General features: G+C 45.4%; 1 protein-coding gene across 2 annotated transcripts in view; it reads right to left on the bottom strand.

The window, feature by feature from the left end:
* Positions 1–27,720, bottom strand: part of SMCHD1 (structural maintenance of chromosomes flexible hinge domain containing 1) — a 735,404-nt gene that overhangs the window by 577,260 nt on the left and 130,424 nt on the right. For both annotated transcript variants that reach the window (XM_030213010.1, XM_030213015.1), the window contains exon 10: positions 10,731–10,938. In XM_030213010.1, coding sequence (XP_030068870.1) covers positions 10,731–10,938 — 208 coding nt within the window. The remainder of the gene's footprint in view (positions 1–10,730; positions 10,939–27,720) is intronic.

Raw genomic sequence — 27,720 nt, 5'->3', positions numbered from 1 at the left:
TTATCTTCCTTCCACCAGGTCTCAGAGATGCCTATAATATCCAGTTTTTCATTGTGTGCAATGTACTCCAGCTCTCCCATCTTAAGCCTCAGGCTCCTGGCATTTGCATATAGACATTTCAATGTATGCTTGTTGTTCTGATTTTTATTACATGTAATACATGGCATTATTAATATGTTGTCTTCTGTCTGGTCATTATTAATTTTATTTAAGTCCATCTGATCCTCTATGATTTCTTTGTTATCCTTACTCACAAAGTAACCCTTTTTTTTCCCTATCTGGGTGATATCCTCAAAAGATACCTTCTCCCGAACCATGCGCTTTTGAGCAACTGTCGGACTCCCCCCCCCCCCCCCCATTTCTAGTTTAAAAGCTGCTCTATTTCCTTTTTAAAAGTTGACGCCAGCAGCCTGGTCCCACCCTGGTTAAGGTGAAGCCCATCAGATCGGAATAGGCTCTCCCTTCCCCAAAATGCTGACCAGTTCCTGACAAATCCAAAACCCTCCTCCCCACACCATCGTCTCACCCACGCGTTGAGACTCCGGATCTCTGCCTGTCGCTTGGGCCCTGCGCGTTGAACAGGTAGTATTTCAGAAAATGCTACCCTAGAAGATCTGGCTTTGAGCTTCCTTTCTAAAAGCCTAAATTTAGCTTCCAGAACCTCTCTCCCACACTTTCCTACATCGTTGGTACCCACGTGTACCAAGACGGTCGGCTCCTCCCCAGCACTATCTAAAATCTTGTCTATCATACTACTACTGCTGCTCTATTAACCATTAAGAACTAATGGCTCAAAGTTCACTGATGAAAGGCACTCCTCTAGCCACAATGCTCTCTCTAGGACTTTTTGAATGAGTGCAGCCAGCCAGCTGATTTTATTGACTATCCAGCTAACTTTACAGAAAAGTTTATAATATTTCACAGTACTCCCCAGCTCCCACCTGGCTATTCCTTCTTGCCACCCAGCTAGCAAAACTTTCTGGGGAGAACAATGGCCAGTACAGAGGCTTAAATTGTTGCTCACGACTTACACTTTCCAAATAGGAGAAGGGTGGTTCAACCATGTCACAATGGCAACAATTACTGGTTATATTAAAGGCCCAAGAATGCAGAGTCCCAAAGGAGCTCTAATGTGTGGTCTCTCACCAAGAACCTGCCTTGCAAGAACTGTACCAAAATCAGCTGAAGGGAGGATATTAAATATGAGAACATTCCCCAGGTTGCAAATGAAGGCTCGCAGTACCAAACTCCACCCCAGGATCCGACTGAGCTGGAAGCCCAAGAATGGAGAAACCTGCCAGGTCTAAAAAATAAAAAGCACCCACCTAACTGTACTTCATAAAAGGCTACCAGATATCTGGAAAGCTGTTAAAAACCCATTTTAATGCATGACTTAATTGTTAATGAATTATAATCAGTGGTACTTCAAACCTGGTCCTGGAGGCACCCCAGCCAGTCAGGTTTTCAGGATACCCACAATGAATATTCATGAGAGAAATTTGCATGCACTGAAGGTAAGGGGAGGGGGGAACAGCTTATTGATGCAAAACCTTTTTTCTACCTTCCAGTAGCTCTCTGCTTTTTATAGCTCTCTCTTCCCACCCTACGGCTTTCAATGATCTAATTGTTCTCTCCCTAATTCCCAACAAGACTACTGTTCTGTCCACCTCTAAGGTCTCTTCCTCCTCCCACATATGGCAAAGCCCACCCTATCCACCTTTTTCCAGCTCCCCCTGCCCCTCCATGGCACATACCAACCTCATTTATCCTTTCTCCAGCCTTCCATGGCACACACCACCCAATCTGCTTTACTGAGTCACTCTCCCCTCCCCAAGAGGAACTGCTGGCACAGGTTTCCGCCTCCCTGCCATCTTGGGCCCAAAAGTCGGGACCAAGGAGGAGGAGGAAGAAATGACCCAATGTGCATCCTTGCATCTCCTCATCTTGAGTGGGGTAGGGAGGTGTAGGGACAAAACAAGGCCTGCATAAAGCACTACCATGAAGCACTATTCTACATTGAGGGCATAATCGAACGGGGCGCCCAAATTTTTCTGAGGACGTCCTCGCAGGACATCCCCATGAAGGGGCGGGGAAACCCGTATTATCGAAACAAGATGGGCAGCCATCTTTCGTTTCGATAATACAGTCGAGGATGCCCAAATCTCAACATTTAGGTCGACCTTAGAGATGGTCGTCCCCGATTTTCAGCGATAATGGAAACCGAGGACGCCCCTCTCAGAAATGACCAAATCCAAGCCATTTGGTCGTGGGAGGAGCCAGCATTTGTAGTGCACTGGTCCCCCTCACATGCCAGGACACCAACTGGGTACCCTAGGGGGCACTGCAGTGGACTTCAGAAAAAGTTCCCAGGTGCATAGCTCCCGTACCTTGTGCGCTGAGCCCCCCCCCAAAAAAACCCAAAACCCACTCCCCACAACTGTACAACACTACCATAGCCCTTAGGGATAAAGGGGGGGAATCTAGATTTGGGTACAGTGGGTTTGTGGTGGGTTTTGGAGGGCTCACATTTACCACAAGTATAACAGGTGGGGGGGCATGGGCCTGCGTCCGCCTGCCTGAAGTGCACTGCAGTACCCACTAAACCTGCTCCAGGGACCTGCATACTGCTGTCATGGAGCTGGGTATGATATTTGAGGCTGGCATAGAGGCTGGAAAAAATATTTAAAAACATTTTTTTAGGGTGGGAGGGGGTTAGTGACCACTGGGGGAGTAAGGGGAGGTCATCCCCGATGCCCTCCGGTGGTCATCTGATCATTTAGGGCACATTTTTGTGGCTTGGTCGTAAAAAAAAAAAAAAAAAAGGACCAAGTAGTCGGCCAAGTGTTGGGGCGCCCTTCTTTTTTCCATTATCAGCCGAGGATGCCCATGTGTTAAGCACACCCCAGTCCCATCTTCGCTATGCTTCCGACACGCCCCCGTGAACTTTGGTCGTCCCCGTAACGGAAAGCAGTTGAGGACGCCCAAAATCGGCTTTCGATTATGCCGACCCTGTGAGAAGGACGCCCATCTCCCAATTTGTGTCGAAAGATGGGCGCCCTTCTCTTTCGAAAATAAGCCTGATTATGAACCTGACTATTCTAGACTTGGCAATTGTCAGCTCTCATGCAGAGGCTTGGTATTGAAAGGCCTCTAGGACAATGCGGAGACATCCAGTCTAACAAAGGCAAAACAAATGTTCACAACAACAAGTTTTGTTTACTGTACTTGGGACAGAACAAGCACATATAGAACGGTGAGGGCCTGGTTCTTAGACCCAAGGACACAATACTGGAGAACACTATGACATCATGTCCCAGTCAACCTGGCACAAAGACCCAAGGAGAGGGTATAAAATCCCCTTCCTTGAAGCTGTTATCAGCCAGATATTATCTGACGCAGCCCGAGGTCGCTGTTATTAGGTGGCTCTGAGCTGGCCACAGAATGAAGGCTCGTTAATCTGTGGCATAGTTTTCCTGCTTACTCTTGCCCGGATGGGAACAGTTTACCTGCTGTCTGAGTTCCTGATTGTGGAGAAGTAGCTTAGTGGTGAGCACAGCAGTCTTCGATCCTGGGGAACTGGGTTCAATTCCCAATGCAGCTCCTTGTGACTCTGGGCAAGTCACTTAACCCTCCACTGCCCCATAAGTACCTGTATATACTATGTAAACCGCTGTGAATGTGGTTGCAAAAAAAAATCCAGAAAGGTGGTATATTAAGACCCAATCCCTTTCCTCTTCCTGACTACTGCAGATCCAGAGGTCTCGAGTGTTATCTTATCAGGTTCATTTGCTATACAGTGCCCGGTAGTGTTTGGGGTTAGGAATCCTAATAACATCAGGATTAGGTTAGGTAATACTGTAAGTTATCTTTAACTACCTTAACAGGTACTGAAAATACATTACCATCATGTGATTTTGTATGATCTTATGTCTCTGAATATATCTGCCATTACTGTCTTAATTATTTATTTTTGACATTTATACCCCACATTACCCTGAACATACACAAGCTCAATGTGTCTAACAATAAACAAACAACAGACAGGGTTTACAAAGCCATAAACAAAATATCAAATATAGACCACTGATGGCCAGTTGCAATCTAAGATACTCCAGTAATGGATAGAAACCTATCAAAGAGGAGAGTTTTCAGTCTTTTACAAAATACCAAGTAATCAGGGTGACTCTTGATTGCCATTGGCAGTGAATTCTACCACTTAGCAACCTGGTATCTAAAGACAGCAGAATGAACTGACTTATAACACACTCTCTTGCAATCTGGAAGATGAAGTCTAAGGCAGTCCCTAGAACCAGAGATTACATTGCATAGGGGAACAGTTACTACTACTTATTTCTATAGCGCTACTAGACTTACGCAGCGCTGTTCTATAGTGCTACAAGTTATTAAGAGCTGTATAAAATCTGATGCCATGCTATATAATATTTGAAAGACAAAAACACAATTTAAAAATAATCCTGGCTTTAATGGGCAACCAGTGCACCTTACAAAATAATGGAGTGGCTGTATCAAAACACAATACCCAGGGCCGTGCTGATGCGGTAAGCGCCGCAGGGGGGGCGCCACTGCCCTGCCGTCCATCTGCTCACTTGCAAAATCTTTCACCTGAACATGTGTTTCTCCAATCTCCGCTGCCCTCCCCTTTTCATGCAAAGGAGCAGTATTAATTGAGGCAGGCACGCTCTTCAAGTTACGTGAGAATACAACCAGATTGCTATTTATGCTTCGGTTTGGGGCTAGCTCCTCAGTCAGGGTGAGTTTCAGAGCTTGAAACAGCATTCAAATTAAAGAGAACCTGAAATTTTAAAAGTGCTAAAAATAAGTTTTAAAAGTATTTGCCTTAAATCTAATTGCAGAATTCAGGTGCTGGGAGTCTGTACTTGGTTGTCATATGCTCAGATTTGTTTAAATCATTTGCAAATTAGTCCGGTGTTTTTCACTAAACATTCCCATGAGTGTCTGTATGTTAATCTGCATTCAAATAGAGCTCTCTGATTGGATGATCAGCTTCTGTTAAGAAATCTGCCCGGGAAGTGAACAGAGTGAGAGCTGTCCTTTGCCAAGAGAGACATCCAGCTGTGACTTCCTGTGTTTGTTGACTGAAGTTATAAAAGAGTGCCTGATTGTAGTAAATGAGAAAATATAAGTGAAAAGAGATTGGTGGCGATTGAAGTTTCTCTAGTGAGAAAAGGATCTGAATATTTCAGAATTACTTGAAGTTTATGAAGAATAGAAAAGGGTGAATTTCAGTTTAAGAGTGTTTAAATCCTATAAGCTATATAAAGGCTAGGTAGATTTAAGTGACTGTAAGCAAGGAAACCTTAATATTTGATCTGAAATAAATATTTGATCTGAGATAGTTGATCAGAGATAAATGTTTGATCTGAATTATATCCTTTGGTGCAAAGGAGATTAGAATGCAATAGAGTATTTCTTTCTGTTTACCAGTACAGTCAAATAATTCCATTCCACTTAAATAATTTTTTGTTATATATATGAGGGAGTAGTATCTGGATTTATTGTAAATCAAACTGATTCCATTCACAGGAATTCATATTCACCTTCATGCATTCATCCGATATTATCTTTTAAGGATGAAGTTTTATTTTATGTTCACTCTGTCTCTTGTGAGCTGAGCACAGTTAGTTTCCTCGGCTGGCACGACTACATATTAGAGGTATTTTGATACTGTGTGAAGTTTTACCACAGACGGGTGACATATATAAAACATTCTCCTTGGATAGGATGTGATATGTGAAAATACATTTTGCTTTAATGAAATTGCTAAACTTTAGAGTCAGAGACTTATTAATGAGGGATACATACAGTGCTATTTTTTCCTGAGGTCCGGCTTACTTGCCTGCTCCCTTCTGTTCCTGCTCTGCTGGACGGGGGGGGGGGGGGGGCGCCAACCGATAGTCTGCAGGGGGGCACCAGAGACCCTAGGCACGGCCCTGACAATACCTTCAGGACAAGCCTAGCAGCATTTTGGGCATTTGTAGCCTTTTTAGGACAGCCTCCTTACACTGATATGAATACCAGTAAAACACTCTTAACCATTTACTGTCTCACCCTACTCTCACACGCAAACACAAACCATGACTCAGACAAAAACAACCCCATAACTCACAAATCATACAGCACTCACACACACACAATGCCCACCCTAAATAACATTCATAACAACCCAACCACAACACATCAATTCTATGTACAACCTATTAACAACTCACCAGACCAAAGACACAACAAACCAATAGGAAAAATCTCCGCATACGAACATCACCAACAAAAAGAGAAAAACAACAACAACAAATTCAACCACCGAGAAAACAGACAACTAATAAAAATAAACACATCGAACCCCCCCACAGAACCATACCGCTCAATCCAACTAGGATACATCAATGCAAGATCAGCAGTAAGCAACTCAGTAGATATACTAGACTGGATTACCACAGATAATTTAGACCTTCTATTCATCACAGAAACCTGGTTCCACAGCCCAACAGACCCCGCCATCCTAGAGACATGCCCAGCAGAATACAAAATCACCCACTGGACAAGAAATGGAAAAAGAGGGGGCGGAATAGCCATAATCTACAAACCCGAGTTCACCATCACAACCACGGGTGAATCCACCTCACCACAACTTGAAATTGCCTCGACAAGAATCAATCATCCAAACCTACTAGGACACCTCAACGCAATCCTATTCTACAGACCACCAGGAAAATGGCAAGACTCTCAAACGCAACTCATGGACTTCATCTCGAACACATGTGTCTCTGCCTCAAACATCCTTATAGTAGGAGACATCAACCTACACCTTGAAGACAACACCTCAACTGGCACACGAGAATGCAAAGAATTCTTAAAACTCTGGGACCTACACGCACCTAACACTCAACCAACACACACAAAAGGACACACAGTTGACATCATTACACACAAATTTGACCCAGACTCAACCATCCTACTAACTGACACAAGATGGACACCTACACTATGGTCAGACCACCATAAAGCATACGTCTCCCTCTACTCGCGAAAAACACACAAACGCAATCAACAAACTCGAGCGAACAACATACACCACGAGAGGAAAAATAGACCCCACAATATTCTGGCAACAGATCTACCAGAATGAATGGTCAACAAATGCTGACACCATCCAATTCCTCCAAGAATGGGACGATATATGCACAACAACATTAGATAAAATCGCCCCAATCCAAACCAGAACATCACATAGGAAGAAATCAAATCCATGGTTCACCGAAGAGCTGAAAAAACTTAAAACACAAGTCAGGAAACTAGAACGTGCATGGAACAAAAAGAAAGATGAACAAACACTAAATGCCTGGAAACTACTTCGGAGGAAATACAAATATACCATAAAACAGACTAAAAGACTACATTACAAAACAATGATAGGACCAAACTACAAAGACACACACAAACTCTTCTACCTCGTGAATAAATTGTTAGACACCACACCAGTTACAACCAACAGCAAAGACATACCAGGTGTCGACAACCTGGCGAAATAATTCAAGGAGAAAATTATACAATTACGACTTAAAATACCCGCCAGCCCTATTGAATACGCCACACTTCTAGACTGTCTAGACCCAGAAGACTGAATATACCCAGCAGACAGAACCTGGACCGACTTCGAATTACTATCAGAAGACCTCATCTCTGAAACACTCAAAAGATTTGCTAAATCCCACTGCAAACTAGATATATGCCCAAACAACCTCATGAAATCAGCTCTTCAACAATTCATACTAGACCTAACGAACCACATAAACTTCATGTAAAAAAAAAAAGGACTTTTCCCAAAGGAAAAAGGAAAAATTCTACTCACCCCAATACCTAAAGATACAAAGAAAAGCGCAAGTGAAATAACCAATTACAGACCAGCAGCATCTATACCACTAATAACCAAAATAACTGAAAGGATGGTAACAAAACAACTTACAAACTATCTAAACAAGTTCTCAATACTGCATGATGCCCAATCAGGATTCCGGTCGAACCACAGCACAGAAACAGTATTAATTACCCTAATGACTAAATTCAAACAAATGATTGCAACCGGCAACAACATACTTCTCCTACAATTTGACATGTCAAGTGCCTTCGATATGGTTGACCACGGAATCCTATTACACATACTTGAATATTTTGGCATCGGAGTAAATGTCCTAAACTGGTTCATGGGGTTCCTAACCCTGCGCTCATATCAAGTCACATCAAATTCAACTACGTCTGCTACACGGACACCTGAATGTGGAGTACCGCAAGGATCACCCCTCTCACCTACTATTTTCAACCTAATGATGATCCCCTTGGCAAAACTTCTATCAAACCATAACCTCAACCCGTATATATACGCCGATGATGTAACAATATACATTCCCTTCAAACAAGTCATTAAAGAAATCTCCACATCATGAACTCCTGGGCAGATGCATTTCGATTGAAACTAAACGCAGAAAAAACTCAATGCCTGATACTCACCTCCCAGTACAACACAAATGAATTTACCGCTATAAACACACCAAAACTAAACCTTCCAATCTCAGAAACTCTAAAAATCCTTGGAGTCACTATTGACCGCCACTTAACACTTGAAACTCATGCAAACACAACCAAAAAAATGTTCTACTGCATATGGAAACTGAAAAGAATAAGACCATTCTTCCCAAGATCCGTCTTTCGCAGCCTAGTGCAATCCCTCGTACTCAGCCATCTGGATTACTGCAACTCACTATACGCAGGTTGTAAAGAGCAAACATTGAGGAAACTTCAAACAGCCGAGAACACAGCAGCCACACTCATCTTCGGAAAACCAAAGTGCCAAACCCTTACCAGAGAAACTACACTGGCTCCCACTCAAGGAACGCATTACTTTTAAAGTATGCATACTAGTCCACAAAATCATTCACGGTGAAGCCCCAGCTTACATGTCTGACTTAATAGACCTACCACCCAGAAATGCTAAAAGATCATCCCTAACTTTCCTCAACCTTCACTTCCCTAATTGCAAAGGCATAAAATACAGAACGCTGTACGCATCAACCTTTTCTTATATGAGCACGCAATTCTGGAATACACTACCACGCAACCTGAAAACGATCTACGAACTAACCAACTTCCGCAAATCATTGAAAACTCATCTCTTTGATAAGATTTACTGCAAGGATGAAAACACATGAAGTCCACACACACTGTTAGTAATGCAACAATACACTCCCTTCTGAATTTCCCATCCCCCGTAATTTCACTACATTTATACCTCTAATCACAGAAAAATGTTATACCGAATGTTCTCCTACTATTGTTTAGCTGCCCTATCAGTTTCCCGTTATTTCTTTCCATTGTTCTTCTCCATTGTTCTATTGCCTTAACGATACTTTGACTTTGTTTTCGCATACCTCCTCACAATGTAATCCATAACCAAGTTGTAACAAACTGTATTTCCACCATTCACAATATATTGTAAGCCACACTGAACCCGCAAATAGGTGGGAAAATGTGGGATACAAATGCAATAAATAAATAAATCCAGCATAGATGCAATTGCAGTAATCAAACTGAATTAAAACCAAGGCTTGAATTAGCAGTCTAAACATGTCTGGAGAAAAATATGATCTGATTTTTCTCAACTTCCAAAGAGACCTGATGGATTTTTTCACTACTGAGGAAACCTAAGGCTCGAACATGAGGTGACTGTCAATTAATACACCCAGTACCCTAAGTGTGGAGTCTAGGGGATATGACACATTGTCAATAGTAAAATTATTATATGCAGTACGGTCAAAAGGGTTTGGTTATCACAAGAAATATAGTCTTCTCTATTCTACTTAAAACTTAAATTCGGAAGCCCACTAAGTCTAACCTTAGGGAAAATTTCCTAGAAGACCAGTCTTTAAACGGATATAGATTGTGACATCATCCATGTAAATAAAAGTGCAAAACCCAGCTGACTTAGCGTTTCACTTAATGGAGCCATCATAACATTGAATAGGATTGGAGAAAGCAGCGAGCCCTGTGGCACGCCACAGTCAGGAGACCAGGACGGTGAGAGAGAACCTGACTTCACCTCATACGATCTAGATTTTAGGAAGCTGTGGAACCATTGCTGGACCTTCCCACACAATCCAAAGTGATCAAACAGGCCTAAAACTCATGATCTAACAAGGTGAAAAGCACTTGACATATCGAATTGCATCACTAAAAACTTAAAAGCCTAGACTGACTGCTTTCCTAAAATCAGATATTAATAAACAGCTCTCTATTTTTATAACAACATCTGAGCCTTATGTCTATTACTCTCAGTATTTATATTTTAGGTCTGTTATGATCTGGATTGTGAGAGAGAAGTCCTGATCTAATATCCCAGAGTGCTAGTTTCCTATTATTTGTTTCTTTACACTTCTCACTCATTGCCGTTCCTCGTCTGAAGTTTGGCTAATGTGATTTGTCCCCTCAGAAGCAGCAAGGAAAAGCATGCCATACCATACATTCAAGCTGTTACAACTGCCTGTGCAGATTTCTGTGCATTCTGCACTGGTAAGGAATTCTGTGCAAAATCTGCACTGCGAAGTTCCACAGAATTCCCCCAGAAATAAAGAAAGTACTTACACATATTTTCCTTTTCCAGAGGTCTATAAACAAACAGTTGAAAAATAAATACTTACTTGTTGGGCAGCAAGGGTCATCAGGATATGTTTCCCTATCATACAAGAAAGGGTGATAGCGGATAATTCCTTCTACTACACCTTCCCCTTCCACAAGAGCTTTAAACTCAAAGCTGTCTGCCGCAGTACTTATGTACAATGTCTGCATATCATCTTTTATTTCACGCAGGTTAATCTTGGTTACTTTCCCTTTTTCAAACATATATATCTATTTTGAAACAGAAAAAAAATAAGTAAATACATATAGCACATTTATATTTTGGTGTTTTTTAATCCCTTCAAGTGCTGACTTGCTGCTACATGCCTGTCTTCAATGACACTACTTCTGAAGCTTGGTTGCCCTGTACCCAGCTTAGTCCTTCTATTCAAAAAGCAGCAGTGTGAAACTTACAAATGACTATGGTAATGTTAACAGTCAATGACGACGCTAAGGAGAAATATGTCTTCTTACTCCCATTTAAAAAATCCCCCAATTTTAATACTGAAACAGATAAAATACAACTAGCCCCTTCAGTAAAGCAGTAATCCAGACATTAACAAAACAAAAGTAAGTCACTTTAAAAATGTAGAAATAAAGTCAAGAAAACCAATAGATACTGTTTTTATCCTACATAGGTTAGTCCAGGAAAAAAGTAGCATCTTTAACTTTATTTTAACCTTATATTTACATAGTCAAGTAAACTAATATGATACTCATTGTTCAACATGTATACATACAATTCTCAAAATGCTTTGCCTTGTCACATAAGAAAAAGTTATGTCTTACCTGATAACTTTCTATCCTTTAGTCCTACCAGACCAGTTCAGACCAATGGGTTATGTTCCTCTATCAGCAGATGGTAACAGAGGAAGAAAATAGTTCTTGTGACTCACTCCTTAAGGGTATTATGCAGCACAGAATGGTCAGTATTTTGAATAGTCAACCAATGGTGCTCAAAATCTGCCTGATGGCCAAAACAGAAACTGTAATTCAACCAGGAAATAACCTTACCAGCTAGAGAGGCATACACTTTACTGACACGCAGCTATTCCACTGAGTCAGGAGACATGTGACATACAATAGGTTAAAAAATGTACAAGTAGAATCCATGATACCTGAAAAATATAACTTGTAAACAATTTTAAACAACCTGGGAGGGATTCTGGACTGGTCTGATAGAACTAAAGAAAAAAAAAAAAAGTTATCAAGTAAGACATAACCTTTCCCTCCATAGCATCTTATCAGACCAGCCAAAACCAATAGGATGTAGTAAAGCAATGTCCTCAACATAGGGTGGAACTAAAAGATCTAAACGCGCAAAAAAAGAGAGAATTTTGCAAATAAATGCATCATTAATCTCCCAGATCTAATAAGCTGACAGAGAGATATAGATAAACTGAAATAGCTTTAGAGGTCCTTTTCAGGAATACCTAGTAGAGAGAACCAAAAGCAATCAGAAGGGCTCTGGAAAGACAAAAAGTATGGGAGAGGAGAAGGATGCGAGTCCCATGATAAGAAGAAAGAATAGAAAATAGCACTGACATACCATGGAAGAGATGCGTAGACCAAGAAAGAAACCCAACTGATGTTTTCCTTGAAAGTCTTTGAAGCCAACAGACTAAGACTAAGATACATCTATGAAGGGAATATTACAACTACAATGAAAGTCCTGGAGAAGTTGAATATCTAGAGAAGAAAACATAGGAAGAAAGCTATCAGGAGAGGAAAACCCACTGTACATTCCTCTCTACATCTATGACAACCAAGGAAAATTAAGAAGCACCTTTCGCTGAGAGTAAAAAAGGGACACCAATGAGAATATCTATTGACTGACCTGCTGTCAAAGAGTGCTCTATTCAGACATGAAAACTCAAAGGTCATTTTAAGAACAAGAAGAGGTGATAAGGGGACAAGCCTAGTGGTTAGGGTGGTGGACTTTGGTCCTGGGGAACTGAGGAACTGAGTTCGATTCCCACTTCAGGCACAGGCAGCTCCTTGTGACTCTAGGCAAGTCACTTAACCCTCCATTGCCCCAAGTAAGCCGCATTGAGCCTGCCATGAGTGGGAAAGCGCGGGGTACAAATTAACAAAAAATTAAAAAAATTAAAAAAAAAAAAAATGATGGCAGCCTATAAAACTCACAATATTAGAGACTTCCTGCAACTGTATAACAGTGTTGGCCAATGTCAGTGTATCAAATTAGCTGCACAAAACAGCTAGACTGTAAAATATATGAGGCTTATACAGCCTGAGCCATACAATCAAGGCAAAACTGTACTAAATAGTTGTGCAGGGTAGATGAGGCACCTAGTCAGCCACCAAAACCAGCAAAGATAGTCTACAGAAACAGTCATGCACCATAAGCACATAAGAACATAAAGCGAATGCTACATACCTGTAGAAGGTATTCTCCGAGAACAGCAGGCTGATTGTTCTCACTGATAGGGTGACGTCCACGGCAGCCCCTCCAATCGGAACACTTTCTAGCAAAGTCCTTTGCTAGTTCTCGCGCGCCGATGCGCACCGCGCATGCGCGGCCGTCTTCCCGCCCGAACCGACTAGTGCCGGCCAGTCTCATATGTAGCAAGACAAAGAGAAGGGAAGACACAACTCCAAAGGGGAGGCGGGCGGGTTTGTGAGAACAATCAGCCTGCTGTCCTCGGAGAATACCTTCTACAGGTATGTAGCATTCGCTTTCTCCGAGGACAAGCAGGCTGCTTGTTCTCACTGATGGGGTATCCCTAGCCCCCAGGCTCACTCAAAACAACAACCATGGTCAATTGGGCCTCGCAACGGCGAGGACATAACTGAGATTGACCTAAAAAATTTACCAACTAACTGAGAGTGCAGCCTGGAACAGAAGAAACATGGGCCTAGGGGGGTGGAGTTGGATTCTAAACCCCGAACAGATTCTGAAGCACTGACTGCCCGAACCGACTGTCGCGTCGGGTATCCTGCTGCAGGCAGCAATGAGATGTGAATGTGTGGACAGATGACCACGTCGCAGCTTTGCAAATCTCTTCAATAGTGGCTGACTTCAAGTGGGCTACCGACGCTGCCATGGCTCTAACATTATGAGCCGTGACATGACCCTCAAGAGCCAGCCCAGCCTGGGCGTAAGTGAAGGAAATGCAATCTGCTAGCCAATTGGATATGGTGCGTTTTCCCACAGCCACTCCCCTCCTGTTGGGATCAAAAGAAACAAACAATTGGGCGGACTGTCTGTTGGGCTGTGTCCGCTCCAGATAGAAGGCCAATGCTCTCTTGCAGTCCAATGTGTGCAGCTGACGTTCAGCAGGGCAGGAATGAGGACGGGGAAAGAATGTTGGCAAGACAATTGACTGGTTCAGATGGAACTCCGACACAACCTTTGGCAAGAACTTAGGGTGAGTGCGGAGGACTACTCTGTTATGATGAAATTTGGTGTAAGGGGCCTGGGCTACCAGGGCCTGAAGCTCACTGACTCTACGAGCTGAAGTAACTGCCACCAAGAAAATGACCTTCCAGGTCAAGTACTTCAGATGGCAGGAATTCAGTGGCTCAAAAGGAGGTTTCATCAGCTGGGTGAGAACGACATTGAGATCCCATGACACTGTAGGAGGCTTGACAGGGGCTTTGACAAAAGCAAACCTCTCATGAAGCGAACAACTAAAGGCTGTCCTGAGATCGGCTTACCTTCCACACGGTAATGGTATGCACTGATTGCACTAAGGTGAACCCTTACAGAGTTGGTCTTGAGACCAGACTCAGACAAGTGCAGAAGGTATTCAAGCAGGGTCTGTGTAGGACAAGAGCAAGGATCTAGGGCCTTGCTGTCACACCAGACGGCAAACCTCCTCCACAGAAAGAAGTAACTCATCTTAGTGGAATCTTTCCTGGAAGCAAGCAAGATGCGGGAGACACCCTCTGACAGACCCAAAGAGGCAAAGTCTACGCTCTCAACATCCAGGCCATGAGAGCCAGGGACCGGAGGTTGGGATGCAGAAGCGCCCCTTCGTCCTGTGTGATGAGGGTCGGAAAACACTCCAATCTCCACGGTTCTTCGGAGGACAACTCCAGAAGAAGAGGGAACCAGATCTGACGTGGCCAAAAAGGAGCAATCAGAATCATGGTGCCTCGGTCTTGCTTGAGTTTCAACAAAGTCTTCCCCACCAGAGGTATGGGAGGATAAGCATACAGCAGACCCTCCCCCCAGTCCAGGAGGAAGGCATCCGATGCCAGTCTGCCGTGGGCCTGAAGCCTGGAACAGAACTGAAGGACTTTGTGGTTGGCTCGAGATGCGAAGAGATCTACCAAGGGGGTGCCCCACACCTGGAAGATCTGTCGCACTACACGGGAATTGAGCGACCACTCGTGAGGTTGCATAATCCTGCTCAACCTGTCGGCCAGACTGTTGTTTACGCCTGCCAGATATGTGGCTTGGAGCACCATGCCGTGACGGCGAGCCCAGAGCCACATGCTGACGGCTTCCTGACACAGGGGGCGAGATCCGGTGCCCCCCTGCTTGTTGATGTAATACATGGCAACCTGGTTGTCTGTCTGAATTTGGATAATTTGGTGGGACAGCCGATCTCTGAAAGCCTTCAGAGCGTTCCAGATCACTCGTAACTCCAGAAGATTGATCTGCAGATCGCGTTCCTGGAGGGACCAGCTTCCTTGATTGTGAAGCCCATCGACATGAGCTCCCCACCCCAGGAGAGACGCATCCGTGGTCAGCACTTTTTGTGGCTGAGGAATTTGGAAAGGACGTCCCAGAGTCAAATTGGACCAAATCGTCCACCAATACAGGGATTTGAGAAAACTCGTGGACAGGTGGATCACGTCTTCTAGATCCCCAGCAGCCTGAAACCACTGGGAAGCTAGGGTCCATTGAGCAGATCTCATGTGAAGGCGGGCCATGGGAGTCACATGAACTGTGGAGGCCATGTGGCCCAGCAATCTCAACATCTGCCGAGCTGTGATCTGCTGGGACGTTCGCACCCGCGAGACGAGGGACAACAAGTTGTTGGCTCTCGTCTATGGGAGATAGGCGCGAGCCGTCCGAGAATCCAGCAGAGCTCCTATGAATTCAAGTTTCTGCACTGGGAGAAGATGGGACTTTGGATAATTTATCACAAACCCCAGTAGCTCCAGGAGGTGAATAGTCATCTGCATGGACTGCAGGGCTCCTGCCTCGGATGTGTTCTTCACCAGCCAATCGTCGAGATACGAGAACACGTGTACCCCCAGTCTGCGAAGTGCCGCTGCTACTACAGCCAAGCACTTCGTGAACACTCTGGGCGCAGAGGCGAGCCCAAAGGGTAGCACACAGTACTGGAAGTGATGTGTGCCCAGCTGAAATCGCAGATACTGTCTGTGAGCTGGCAGTATCGGGATGTGCGTGTGGGCGTCCTCCAAGTCCAGAGAGCATAGTCAATCGTTTTCCTGAATCATGGGGAGAAGGGTGCCCAGGGAAAGCATCCTGAACTTTTCTTTGACCAGATATTTGTTCAGGGCCCTTAGGTCTAGGATGGGACGCATCCCCCCTGTTTTCTTTCCACAAGGAAGTACCTGGAATAGAATCCCAGCCCTTCTTGCCCGGATGGCACGGGCTCGACCGCATTGGCGCTGAGAAGGGCGGAGAGTTCCTCTGTAAGTACCTGCTTGTGTTGGAAGCTGTAAGATTGAGCTCCCGGTGGACAATTTGGAGGTTTTGAGGCCAAATTGAGGGTGTATCCTTGCCGGACTATTTGGAGAACCCACTGATCGGAGGTTATGAGAGGCCACCTTAGGTGAAAAGCTTTCAACCTCCCTCCGACTGGCAGGTCGCCCGGCACTGACACTTGGATGTCGGCTATGCTCTGCTGGAGCCAGTCAAAAGCTCGTCCCTTGCTTTTGCTGGGGAGCCGAGGGGCCTTGCTGAGGCGCACGCTGCTGACGAGAGTGAGCGCGCTGGGGCTTAGCCTGGGCCGCAGGCTGTCGAGAAGGAGGATTGTACCTACGCTTGCCAGAAGAGTAGGGAACAGTCTTCCTTCCCCCAAAAAAATCTTCTACCTGTAGAGGTAGAGGCTGAAGGCTGCCGGCGGGACAACTTGTCAAAAGCGGTGTCCCTCTGGTGGAGCTGCTCTACCACCTGTTCGACTTTTTCTCCAAAAATATTATCCGCACGGCAAGGCGAGTCCGCAATCCGCTGCTGGATTCTATTCTCCAGGTCGGAGGCACGCAGCCATGAGAGTCTGCGCATCACCACACCTTGAGCAGCGGCCCTGGACGCAACATCAAAGGTGTTATACACCCCTCTGGCCAGGAATTTTCTGCACGCCTTCAGCTGCCTGACCACCTCCTGAAATGGCTTGGCTTGCTCAGGGGGGAGCTTGTCCACCAAGCCCACCAACTGCCGCACATTGTTCCGCATGTGTATGCTCGTGTAGAGCTGGTAGGACTGAATTTTGTCCACGAGCATAGAAGAATGGTAGGCCTTCCTCCCAAAGGAGTCCAAGGTTCTAGAGTCCTTGCCCGGGGGCGCCGAAGCATGCTCCCTAGAACTCTTGGCCTTCTTTAGGGCCAAATCCACAACTCCAGAGTCGTGAGGCAACTAAGTGCGCATCAGCTCTGGGTCCCCATGGATCCAGTACTGGGACTCGATCTTCTTGGGAATGTGGGGATTACTTAGAGGCTTGGTCCAGTTCGCCAGCAATGTCTTTTTGAGGACATGATGCATGGGTACTGTGGACGCTTCCTTAGGTGGAGAAGGATAGTCCAGGAGCTCAAACATTTCAGCCCTGGGCTCGTCCTCCACAACCACCGGGAAGGGGATGGCCGTAGACATCTCCCGGACAAAGGAAGCGAAAGACAGGCTCTCAGGAGGAGAAAGCTGCCTTTCAGGAGAGGGAGTGGGATCAGAAGGAAGACCCTCAGACTCCTCGTCAGAGAAATATCTGATATCCTCTTCCTCTTCCCACGAGGCCTCACCATCGGTGTCAGACACAAGTTCACGGACCTGTGTCTGCAGCCGTGCCCGGCTCGACTCCGTGGAACCACGGCCACGGTGGGAGCGTCGAGAAGTAGACTCCCTCGCACGCACCGGCGAAGCTCCCTCCGCCGACGTAGTCGGGGAGCCTTCGTGGGAGGCTACCGCAGTCGGTACCGCAAGCGGCACCGATGTCGGAGACCTCACCCCGGGCAATGGGCCAGCCGGCGCCTCGCTCGACGGTACCGGCGGCGCAAGCACCCCCGGTACCGGAAGGATAGGGCGCAACAGCTCTCCCAGGATCTCTGGGAGAACGGCCCGGAGACTCTCGTGCAGAGCGGCTGTGGAAAAAGACATGGAAGCCGATGCAGGAGTCGATGTCAGAACCTGTTCCGGGCGTGGAGGCTGTTCCGGGCCGTCCAAAGGGGAGCGCACCGACACCTCTTGAACAGAGAGTGAGCGGTCCTCTTGGTGCCGATGCCTACTGGGTGCTGACTCCCTCGGCGACCCAGAGCTCTCGGTGCCGACACGGGAAGGGGACCGGTGACGATGCTTCTTCGACTTTTTGGGACGAAGCATGTCACCGGAGCTTCCCGGCACCGACGAGGAGGACGTAGAATCCAGCCGTCTCTTCCTCGGGGCCGAGGCCGAAGGAGGACGGTCTCGGGGGGGGCTGTACCGCGGGAGCCCTCAGGGTAGGGGGAGACCCACCCGAAGGCTCACCGCCACCAGCAGGGGAATGGACAGCCCTCACCTGCACTCCAGACGAAGCACCACCGTCCGACGACATCAACAGACGAGGACTTCTCGATACCACCGACGCCGACGCAGCCCTCCGATGTCGCCCCGATGCAGAGGGCCGATGCCTCGATGCACTCGATGCAATCGGGGGCGAGGATGAAGTTCCGGGCGCCGACGACATCGAAGCAGTCGATACTCCCGGTGCCGATGCCGACGAAGAGCCCGAGAACAAACGTTCCACTGGGCTAATCTCGCTACCTGAGTCCGCTTTTGCAAAAGAGAAGACAGACTACAGGCCTGCGGGCGGTGCCCAGCCCCCAGACACTGAAGACACGACGCGTGCCTGTCAGTGAGCGAGATTACCCGGGCGCACTGGGTGCACTTCTTGAAGCCGCTGGAAGACTTCGATGTCATGGGCGGAAAAATCGCGCCGGCGAGATCAAAACTCGAAATGGCGAAAATGGCACCACAAAAATAGGGGGAAGAAAACTTCGAACCGAGGCCTAAATAGGGCCTACCCCGACGACGAAAGAAAACTTACCGGGGCAAAACTAGAAGTACAGGAAGGGAGCAGACCGAAAAGGTCTCCTTCCGACACTCTTTTTTTTTTTTTTAAAGCGAAATCGAAAAACGACGCACAAGGTCAACTTTCGGGGCGCGAACGGCGAAACACGACCGTACCGAGCGCGGACAAAAGAAGACTGGCCGGCACGAGCCGGTTCGGGCGGGAAGACGGCCGCGCATGCGCGGTGCGCATCGGCGCGCGAGGACTAGCAAAGGACTTTGCTAGAAAGTGTTCAGATTGGAGGGGCTGCCGTGGACGTCACCCTATCAGTAAGAACAAGCAGCCTGCTTGTCCTCGGAGAAGAGTAGCCATACTGGGTCAGACCAATGGTCCATCTAGCCCAGTATTCGGTTGGCCGCGGAGGTGGTGTCGTGCTACTACTTTCACCCTCTTGTAGATTTCAACCTCTTCTTTCACCTCAGTCTCACTGTTTTTCTTCCTTCGAAGTCCACTCCATCCGTCTATTTGCTCCTCTGCCTCTCTAAGTAGCAGTCATTTATCGACCCCCTGATAGGTCCCTTTCTTCCTTTCTCACTGACTTTGATGCCTGGCTTTCCTTCTTTCTTGAACTTTCATCTCCTCCCCTCATTCTTGGGGATTTTAACATTCATGCTAATGATCCCTCTGACTCTTATGCTTCGCAGTTTCTTGCTTTAACATCCTCTTTCAATCTTCAACTGTGCTCCACTGCCCCCACTCACCACAATGGCCAATGTCTTGATCTTATCCTCTTCTCAAACTGCTCACTCTCCAGTTTCTGTGCCTCAACTCTTCCCCTCTCTGACCATCATCTGATAATGTTTACACTTAAACAACCTCCTCTCCAGTCCCGTCCAATCTTAACCAATACATTTAGGAATCTTCAGGCTATTGACCCTTCTACTCTGTCCTCCAGTGTTTCAAATTTCTTCTCTACCACTATGTTATCCAAGTCTGTCAATGAGGCTGTCTCTTCCTATAATACCATTCTCTCTTCTGCTCTGGATACTCACGCTCCTCCCATTCCCCGTTCTGTAAAACGTACCAAACCCCAGCCTTGGCTGACATCTAGAACCCACTACCTACGCTCAAGTGCCCGCTCTGCCGAATGCCTTTGGCTGAAATCCCGTGCCCATGCTGACTTCATACATTTCAACTTCTTGCTGACCTCCTTCCAGTCTTTCACTTGCCAAACAAGACTATTACAACCAGTTGACAAATTTTCTTGGCTCAAACCCTTGACGTCTCTTTGCCACACTGAACTCTCTCCTCAAAGTGCCTTCACCTCCAACCCCCCCCCCCCCCCTCACTTTCCTCCCAGACTCTGGCTGAGTACTTTCATGATAAGGTTCACAAGATTAAACTTGAAATCTCAACCAGGTCACCTCCACCTCTCCTTCCCTTACAGCATTCAGTCAACCCTCCAACCCTGCCTCCTTTTCTTCCTTTTCTGAAATCATTGAAGAGGAAACTACACATCTTATTTCCTCCTTGAAACTAACTACCTGTTCCTCTGATCCTATTCCCACACATCTACTTAACATTATCTCTCCTACTGTCATCCCTTTTATCTGTCATATCCTCAATCTTTCACTGTCCACTGTCAAACATGCCGTAGTCACACCACTCAAAAAACCTTTATTGGATCCTACCTGTCCATCCAACTATCGCCCCATCTCCCTCCTCCCTTTCCTATCCAAGATACTTGAACGTGCTGTTCACTGCCGTTGCCTTGACTTGCTTTCATCTCAAGCTATTCTTGATCCACTTCAATCTGGCTTTCGCCCCCTTCATTCAACTGAAATAGCGCTTGCTAACGTCTCCAATGATCTGTTCCTGGCCAGATCCAAAGGTCTCTATTCAATCCTCATCCTTCTCGATCTATCTGCTGCTTTTGACACTGTTGATCACAGCCTACTCCTTGATACGCTGTCCTCACTTGGATTTCAGGGCTCTGTGCTTTCCCGGTTTTCTTCTTATCTCTCCCAGCATACCTCTAGCGGATTCTCCTCTACTTCTATCCCACTGTCAGTTCGTATACCTCAGGGATCTGTCCTAGGACCTCTTCTTTTCTCCATCTTCCCTTGGTACTCTGATTTCATCCCATGGTTTTCAGTATCATCTTTATGCTGATGACTTCCAGATCTACCTCTCCACACCAGAAATCTAAGCTGAAATCCAGGCCAAAGTATCAGCCTGCCTGTCTGACATTGCTGCCTGGATGTCTCTGCGCCATCTGAAACTAAACATGACAAAGACTGAGCTTCTTATCTTTCCCCCTAAACCAACCTCTCCTCCTCCCCCATTCTCTATTTCTGTGGATAGCACTCTCATCCTTCTTGTCTCATCAGCTCGTAACCTTGGGGTCATCTTCGACTCCTCCCTCTCCTCTTCTGCATATATTCAGCAGATTGCTAAAACCTGTCGTTATAATATCACCAAAATTCGCCATTTCCTTTCTGAGCACACTACCAGAACCCTCATCCACACTCTTATCACCTCTCAGGTCTCCCACAGCCATCTCTCTCCTCTTCAATCTGTTCAAAATTCTGCTGCATGACTAATATTCCGCCAGTGTCGTTATGCTCATATTAGCTCTCTCCTCAAGTCACTTCACTGCTTTCCTATCCGTTTCCGCATACAGTTCAAACTCTTCTTATTGACCTATAAGTGCATTCACTCTGCAGCTCCTCAGTACCTCTCCACTCTCATCTCTCCCTACATTCCTCCCCGGGAACTCCGTTCACTGGGTAAATCTCACTTATCTGCACTCTTCTCCTCCACTGCTAATGCCAGACTCCATTCCTTTTATCTTGCTGCACCATATGCCTGGAATAGATTTCCTGAGCTGATACGTCAAGCTCCATCTCTGGGCGTCTTCAAATCTAAGCTAAAAGCCCACCTTCTTAATGCTGCTTTTAATTCCTAACCCTTATTCACTTGTTCAGAACCCTTATTTTATCATCCTCACTTTAATATTCCCTTATCTCTTGTTTGTCTGTCCTAATTAGATTGTAAGCTCTGTCGAGCAGGGATTCTCTCTTCATGTTCAAGTGTACCGCGCTGCATACGTCTAGTAGCGCTTTAGAGATGATAAGTAGTAGTATTCTGTTTTCCAAACAGTGGCCAAGCCAGGTCACAAGTACTTGGCAGAAACCCAAATCGTGGCAACACGCCATACTACAAATCCCAGGGCAAGCAGTTGCTTCCCATGTCTGTCTCAATAGCAGGCTATAGACTTTTCCTCCATGAATTTGTCCAAACTTTTTTTTTAACCCAGATACACTAACTGCTGTTACCACATCCTCCAGCAAAGAGTTCCAGAGCTTAACTATTCATTGAATGAAAAAATATTTCCTCCTATTTGTTTTAAAAGTACTTCCATGTAACTTCGTGTATCCCCTAGTCTTTGTACTTTTGGAATGAGTAAAAAAAAAAATCGATTTAGTTCTACTCATTCTACACCACTCAGGATTTTGTAGGCCTCAATCATCTCTTTTCCAAGCTGAAGAGCTCTAACCTCTTTAGCCTTTCCTCATATGAGAGGAGTTCCATCCCCTTTAATCATTTTGGTTGCTCTTCTTTGAACCTTTTCTAATTCTGCTATATCTTTTTTGAGATACGGCGACCAGAACTGAATGCAATACTCAAGGTGCAGTCACACCATGGAGCAATACAGCGGCATTATAGTATTTTCGGTCTTATTCACCATCCCTTCCCTAAAAATTCCTAGCATCCTGTTTGCTTTTTTGGCCACCGCTGCACACTGTGCAGAAGTTAAAGCTATAGACATGGCTGCTAAAACTGGAGACATCCAGGCTATCATTAGAATAGGAATTAGAGGTGGTTGTCCAGCAGTATTCATACAGGTAGCTGGTGTCGGCTATGGCAGCTGGTGCCATAGAGGTGGCAGAGTGATAGAGGTAATTGAGGTAACTGGCAACACACACGTGGCTGCTGCCTCTGAAGCCATACTCTACTGAAGTCATTGGCAATTGAAGCCATATCTGCCAATGCAGCATGTAATATGATATAACATGAACTTACCATAACTGACATATGCATTGATGCTGATTGATGCCCTACTTATGGTTGCCACAGCCAATGACATGTAGTTAGCTGCTGACTGGGATGCCACATAAATGGCCATCCAATGTACCACAGACAGCTAACATCTGATGCCACATAGGCAATTTTGAAACTGTGCCATAAATGCAGCTTCAATAACTGAGCCATACAGAGAGTTGCTGGAATTATGTTATACAGGCAATTGGTGCCATACATGCTGCTGAAGCAGTTGCACATACATGGTGACAGAGTAGTTATGTTAAGCAGCTGGAACAGAGCTATATAACTGATTTGGAACACAAGGACATGTAGGTGACTGCTGAAGGTAAAGAACAGATTCAGCTATTTCAGCCGCATAGCACAGCTGATCGTGCAACCATAAAAAACAGATGGTTGTCGTATTTATGAAATATCAGTGCTGTGTAACCCATGTGGTAATACTGGTGGTTGTGGCAACTACACAACAGAGGTGATGTTAGAAGGAGCAAACAAGTAGGTGTTGCCAGGACAGCTAGACCAGCAACATCTTTAGGGGAGCACCCCAGAGGAGTGCCACCATCGTGCAACCCAGGCAGCTGCTGCTATCATGCAACACAGTTGGATGTCATCACTGTGCAATACCAGTGCCATTGAGCAACCATGCTAGTGGGTGCAATTGTGAAACCCAGGTGGTTGGTGCTCTGTAACCCAGGTGCTAAACACACAGGAGCTGAGAAGCCCAGGAAGATATAGAAAAAACAAACTGCAAACCGTATGTGGAAGTGAACCACAGTTGAATGGGAAAAACTGTGCAACTGGACCAGCTCCCAATCATCAGCAGCTACCAAACTTTTTCGGCTGCACTATTTCCATAACTGAAAAAAACTAATGAAACTATCCCGAATCCTGCAAGTCAGATGAGTAGGTCATATTGAAAAAGTGCACCCATCAAATTTACTAGAACACAGCCAAGAGTTGCATTGTACAGCTTTGACCAGATTTAAAAAAAAAAAAAAAGTTTCCAAGAATAATATTGATGGGGAAAAAAGCAACTTTAGCTATTTATGTCAAAATATAGACAGCTGGCTGAAGAAAATAAGAACAGTTAATTCTTAGGAACGCCATACAGAAAAAACTAAATACAGTTAACTGCAATTAATGACCGACTGCTGTACATAAGAACAGACTTACTAATAGTCGAAAAGTAGTAGAATCTATATCTACTATTCAGGCAGCTACTGTAATCATTAAGGTGACTACACCAGAAATTACAAAATTAAATCAAATTGCAGCATACAGCAATTAACCAAAGAATAGGAGCACATGTCTTAGTATGGGATTTACTGTGAATCAAACAACCATGAAATACTTGAAAAAAACAAAACCAGCTGTTACCAACAAAGCCGGCTGTTCTTTAGCTCTGAAGCTTCATAAGATGCGTGATTGCACTGTTCTTCGTTTAAGTGATGAGGCGGTCAATTTTTGACCAAGTCCTATCTGATTTATCAGTGTTTTCAGGATTCTTTTCAACCTCTTTATTCTCACGATGCCAATATTAGTTCAGATGCTATTGATATTTACTTGTCTTCCTATGATCTCCCTAAGCTGACTGAAGATTAACGACCTCGATTGCCAGGTAACTCCATGGGAAGTCCAACAGGCTATCAAAGAGCTACCTATGGGCAAATCTCCTGATCTTGATGAGTTACCAAATGACTACTATAAGTGCTTTGCTGTTGAATTGGTTCCTCTTGCTGACCTTCTTAATGAGGTCCATAGTGGGGGAGGTAATACTGGATTGTGCTAATTCGAAAACCTAATAAAGACCATATGGAGTGTGCTTCTTATCGCTCTATTTCCGTGCTGACGCAGAAGTTAAACTCTTGGCTAATGTTCTGGCCAATCATCTTGCTGTTGTCTTCCTTCCATTATCCACCCTGATCAGGTGGGCTTTGTAGCCCACCGCCAAGCTATGGCTAATGTACAGCAGATGGTGGACTTGCTTTATTTTGCTAAACGTGAACAGATTCCTAAGTGCCTTCTTGGCCTGGATGCTGAAAAGGCTTTTGATCGTGTCCACTGGCCTTTTATGTATAGAGAGTTATGGGGCACTTTGGTTTGTATTTTCGTGATTGGATTCAGGCATTTTACTCTTCCCCTAAGGCTTGTGTCCATACTAATGGTGGGAACTCAACTATGTTCTCTTTAAATTGGGGTACTAGACAGGGGTGCACCCTATCTCCTATGCTTTTTGCATGGTGAAGGAGCCTTTTGCAGTCATGGTTCGCTCAGACCCTGATATATCTGGAGTTTGCATAGGTGGCCGGGAATAAAAAATGGCTCTTTTCGCGGATGATGTTCTTCTTTCTCACTTGACCCCTCATTTGTTTTCTCAACCTTTTGTGGGCTATAGCGAGTTACTCGGCAATTTCTGGGTTTAAGATAAACATGAGCAAATCTGAAGCCTTAAATGTTAACTTGCCCCAGATGATGTTGGACTCCCTGCGGTCCTCTTTTCAATCCACTGGGTTTCGCGTGGACTTCAGTACTTGGGTGTACCTTTGACTCCTTCTTATGCTGATTTGTTCTCCAACTACCCTGCCCTAGTCAAGGGTCTCTATTGTGATTTGATGCGATGGGATGGGTTTGCGTTTTCGTGGTTTGGCCGTTTAGCTATGGTTAAAATGAACATCTTGCCTTGCTTGCTCTACCTTGTTCCAGGTTCATCCCATTCATTTGTCATGGGGATTTTTATCTAATTTGCAGGACCACATCCAGCTGTCCCATTTCCTTTTGTCAGCTTCTATCTGTTTGTGGGTGCTCTGGGAAGATTCATTTTTGGAAATTTATATGTGAGGATTGCTAGGGTACTCTGGGTTTAATTACCTGCCTTTACAAATATTTATGTTCCTTTACTCCCCTTACACTCTGCACCATCTCAATTGGTAGCGTGAGCTGGGGACGGCTCTAGAGGATGATGAGTGGAATTCCTTAGAAAAAGTATTGTTGAAAGTTTCTATTTCAGTGCCATTTAAATAAAATGCAATTGGACTTCCGGTTGGGCTATGGAGGAGTGAGGAAGTGGGGACTCGCTGCTCCGAAGCACCTGATAGAATCAGAGTTTAGAATCAACCTGTTTCTCTCCGAAACGAAAACTCACTGACCTGAGCAACACGCGAAGATTGAGGCACTGGAAAATGCAGTGACCTCAGGTGGTGAGAAAAGAAAGACGAGAGAAGGGGAATGGAGCGGAGGCCAAGATGGCGGATAAGAGCCAACCGCCATCTCAGACTCCGAGCTCCCAGTGGGCGGCAGAGATCATTCGGGAGGTGTCGGAAGCTGTAGAACAAACAGTAGACTGCAAATTTCAAAAATTTCTTGACAAACTTGATGGCATGGAAGAGCGGTATGCGACTATGGCGAGGGACATTCAAGAGGTGCAGCAGTGTGTGGGAAGTGTGGAGGACACAGTGCAGAAGCTCTCGGACGAGACTCCAGCATTACAAAAACGTCTAGCAGCTCTGGAGGAGAAGCTGGAGGATATTGAAAATCGCTCCCGGCGAAATAATTTAAGATTGGTTGGTCTCCCAGAGTACCTGGGGGAAAAGGACCTTAGGAGCTTTTTAGAAAAATGGATCCCGGAAGCAGCGGAGCTCCCAGAGTTGGCGGGGGAATTTTGCATAGAAAGAGCACACAGGTTGGGTCCAAGACGTGCAGGAGAGAATCGCCCGAGGGTGACTATAATTAAGGTTCTGAATGATGCCATAAAATGCAGGTCTTACAAGCGTTAAGAGGAGGCAAGCAACTGCAATATCAGAACAGTCGAATTCTCTGCTTCCAAGATTACTCTACAAAGGTGGCAGCAGCCCAGAAAGCATTTGTACACTGGTGTTCCAGGCTTTTCGATCAAAAAATCCGCTTCAGCCTTTTGTATCCAGCAAAACTGAAAATAATGGATCATGATCGAGTCCATTTCTTTGAATGGGTGGAGGAAGCAAAAGGTTATCTGGATAATTTGAAGAATACGAGTTTGGAGCCCAAGTGAGGAGACTGCTGGACAGTAGACAAGCAGGAGTATTGCATTTAGCTGAGCTGATGGATTTATTTGTTTGCAGCCATGTTGGATATAGTTGTTGGGTGAAACGCCATGAGTTCTGAGGCCCAGAAGATGAGAGTGGACCTTGTTGAGTCAATTTGCAATGAATGGACACTCTTGAGGAGCTGAACTTGGACATTAAGCGCTCTAAGTAAGCGTGGAGCAAATGAGAAATGTTTGACTAGGAATAGCAGGCTATGTATAAGTTATATTTCAGATGGATACTGGTAGAGGGAGGGGGGGGGTTGAGATTTTTGTTCGGTGCTCTCTCTAATTTGTGTTCATTATTATGTTAATTAGGGTGGGTCGGAAGAGACAAACAGATGACTTGTTAGCCAGAGAGTGGAAAGAAAGGAGGGCAATTAGCACTGGGTGCATCTGTTGGGGAAGAATGACTGAGGCTGATGTCAGGAGGAATGGAAGGTTGAATGGGAAGGAAGGAGAGAATGAGAGTGAGGAAGGACAAATGATTAAGATGGTGAGGTAGCAATATAGGGAAAGTCCAAGAAGCAGGAATAAGAGGGATAATTGGGGGGAGGGAGGATATGGGATGGTTGGAGGGTAGGTTTTAAGATATTCTTGATTGTTTGTTAAGGTTCATGGGGGTTCTTTGGGAGCGGGGATGGTGGAGAT

This window comes from Microcaecilia unicolor, chromosome 1 (genome assembly GCF_901765095.1).
Source record: "Microcaecilia unicolor chromosome 1, aMicUni1.1, whole genome shotgun sequence".
In the NCBI taxonomy this organism is placed as follows: Eukaryota; Metazoa; Chordata; class Amphibia; order Gymnophiona; family Siphonopidae; genus Microcaecilia; species Microcaecilia unicolor.
This window is presented reverse-complemented; position numbering and strand designations above follow the sequence as displayed.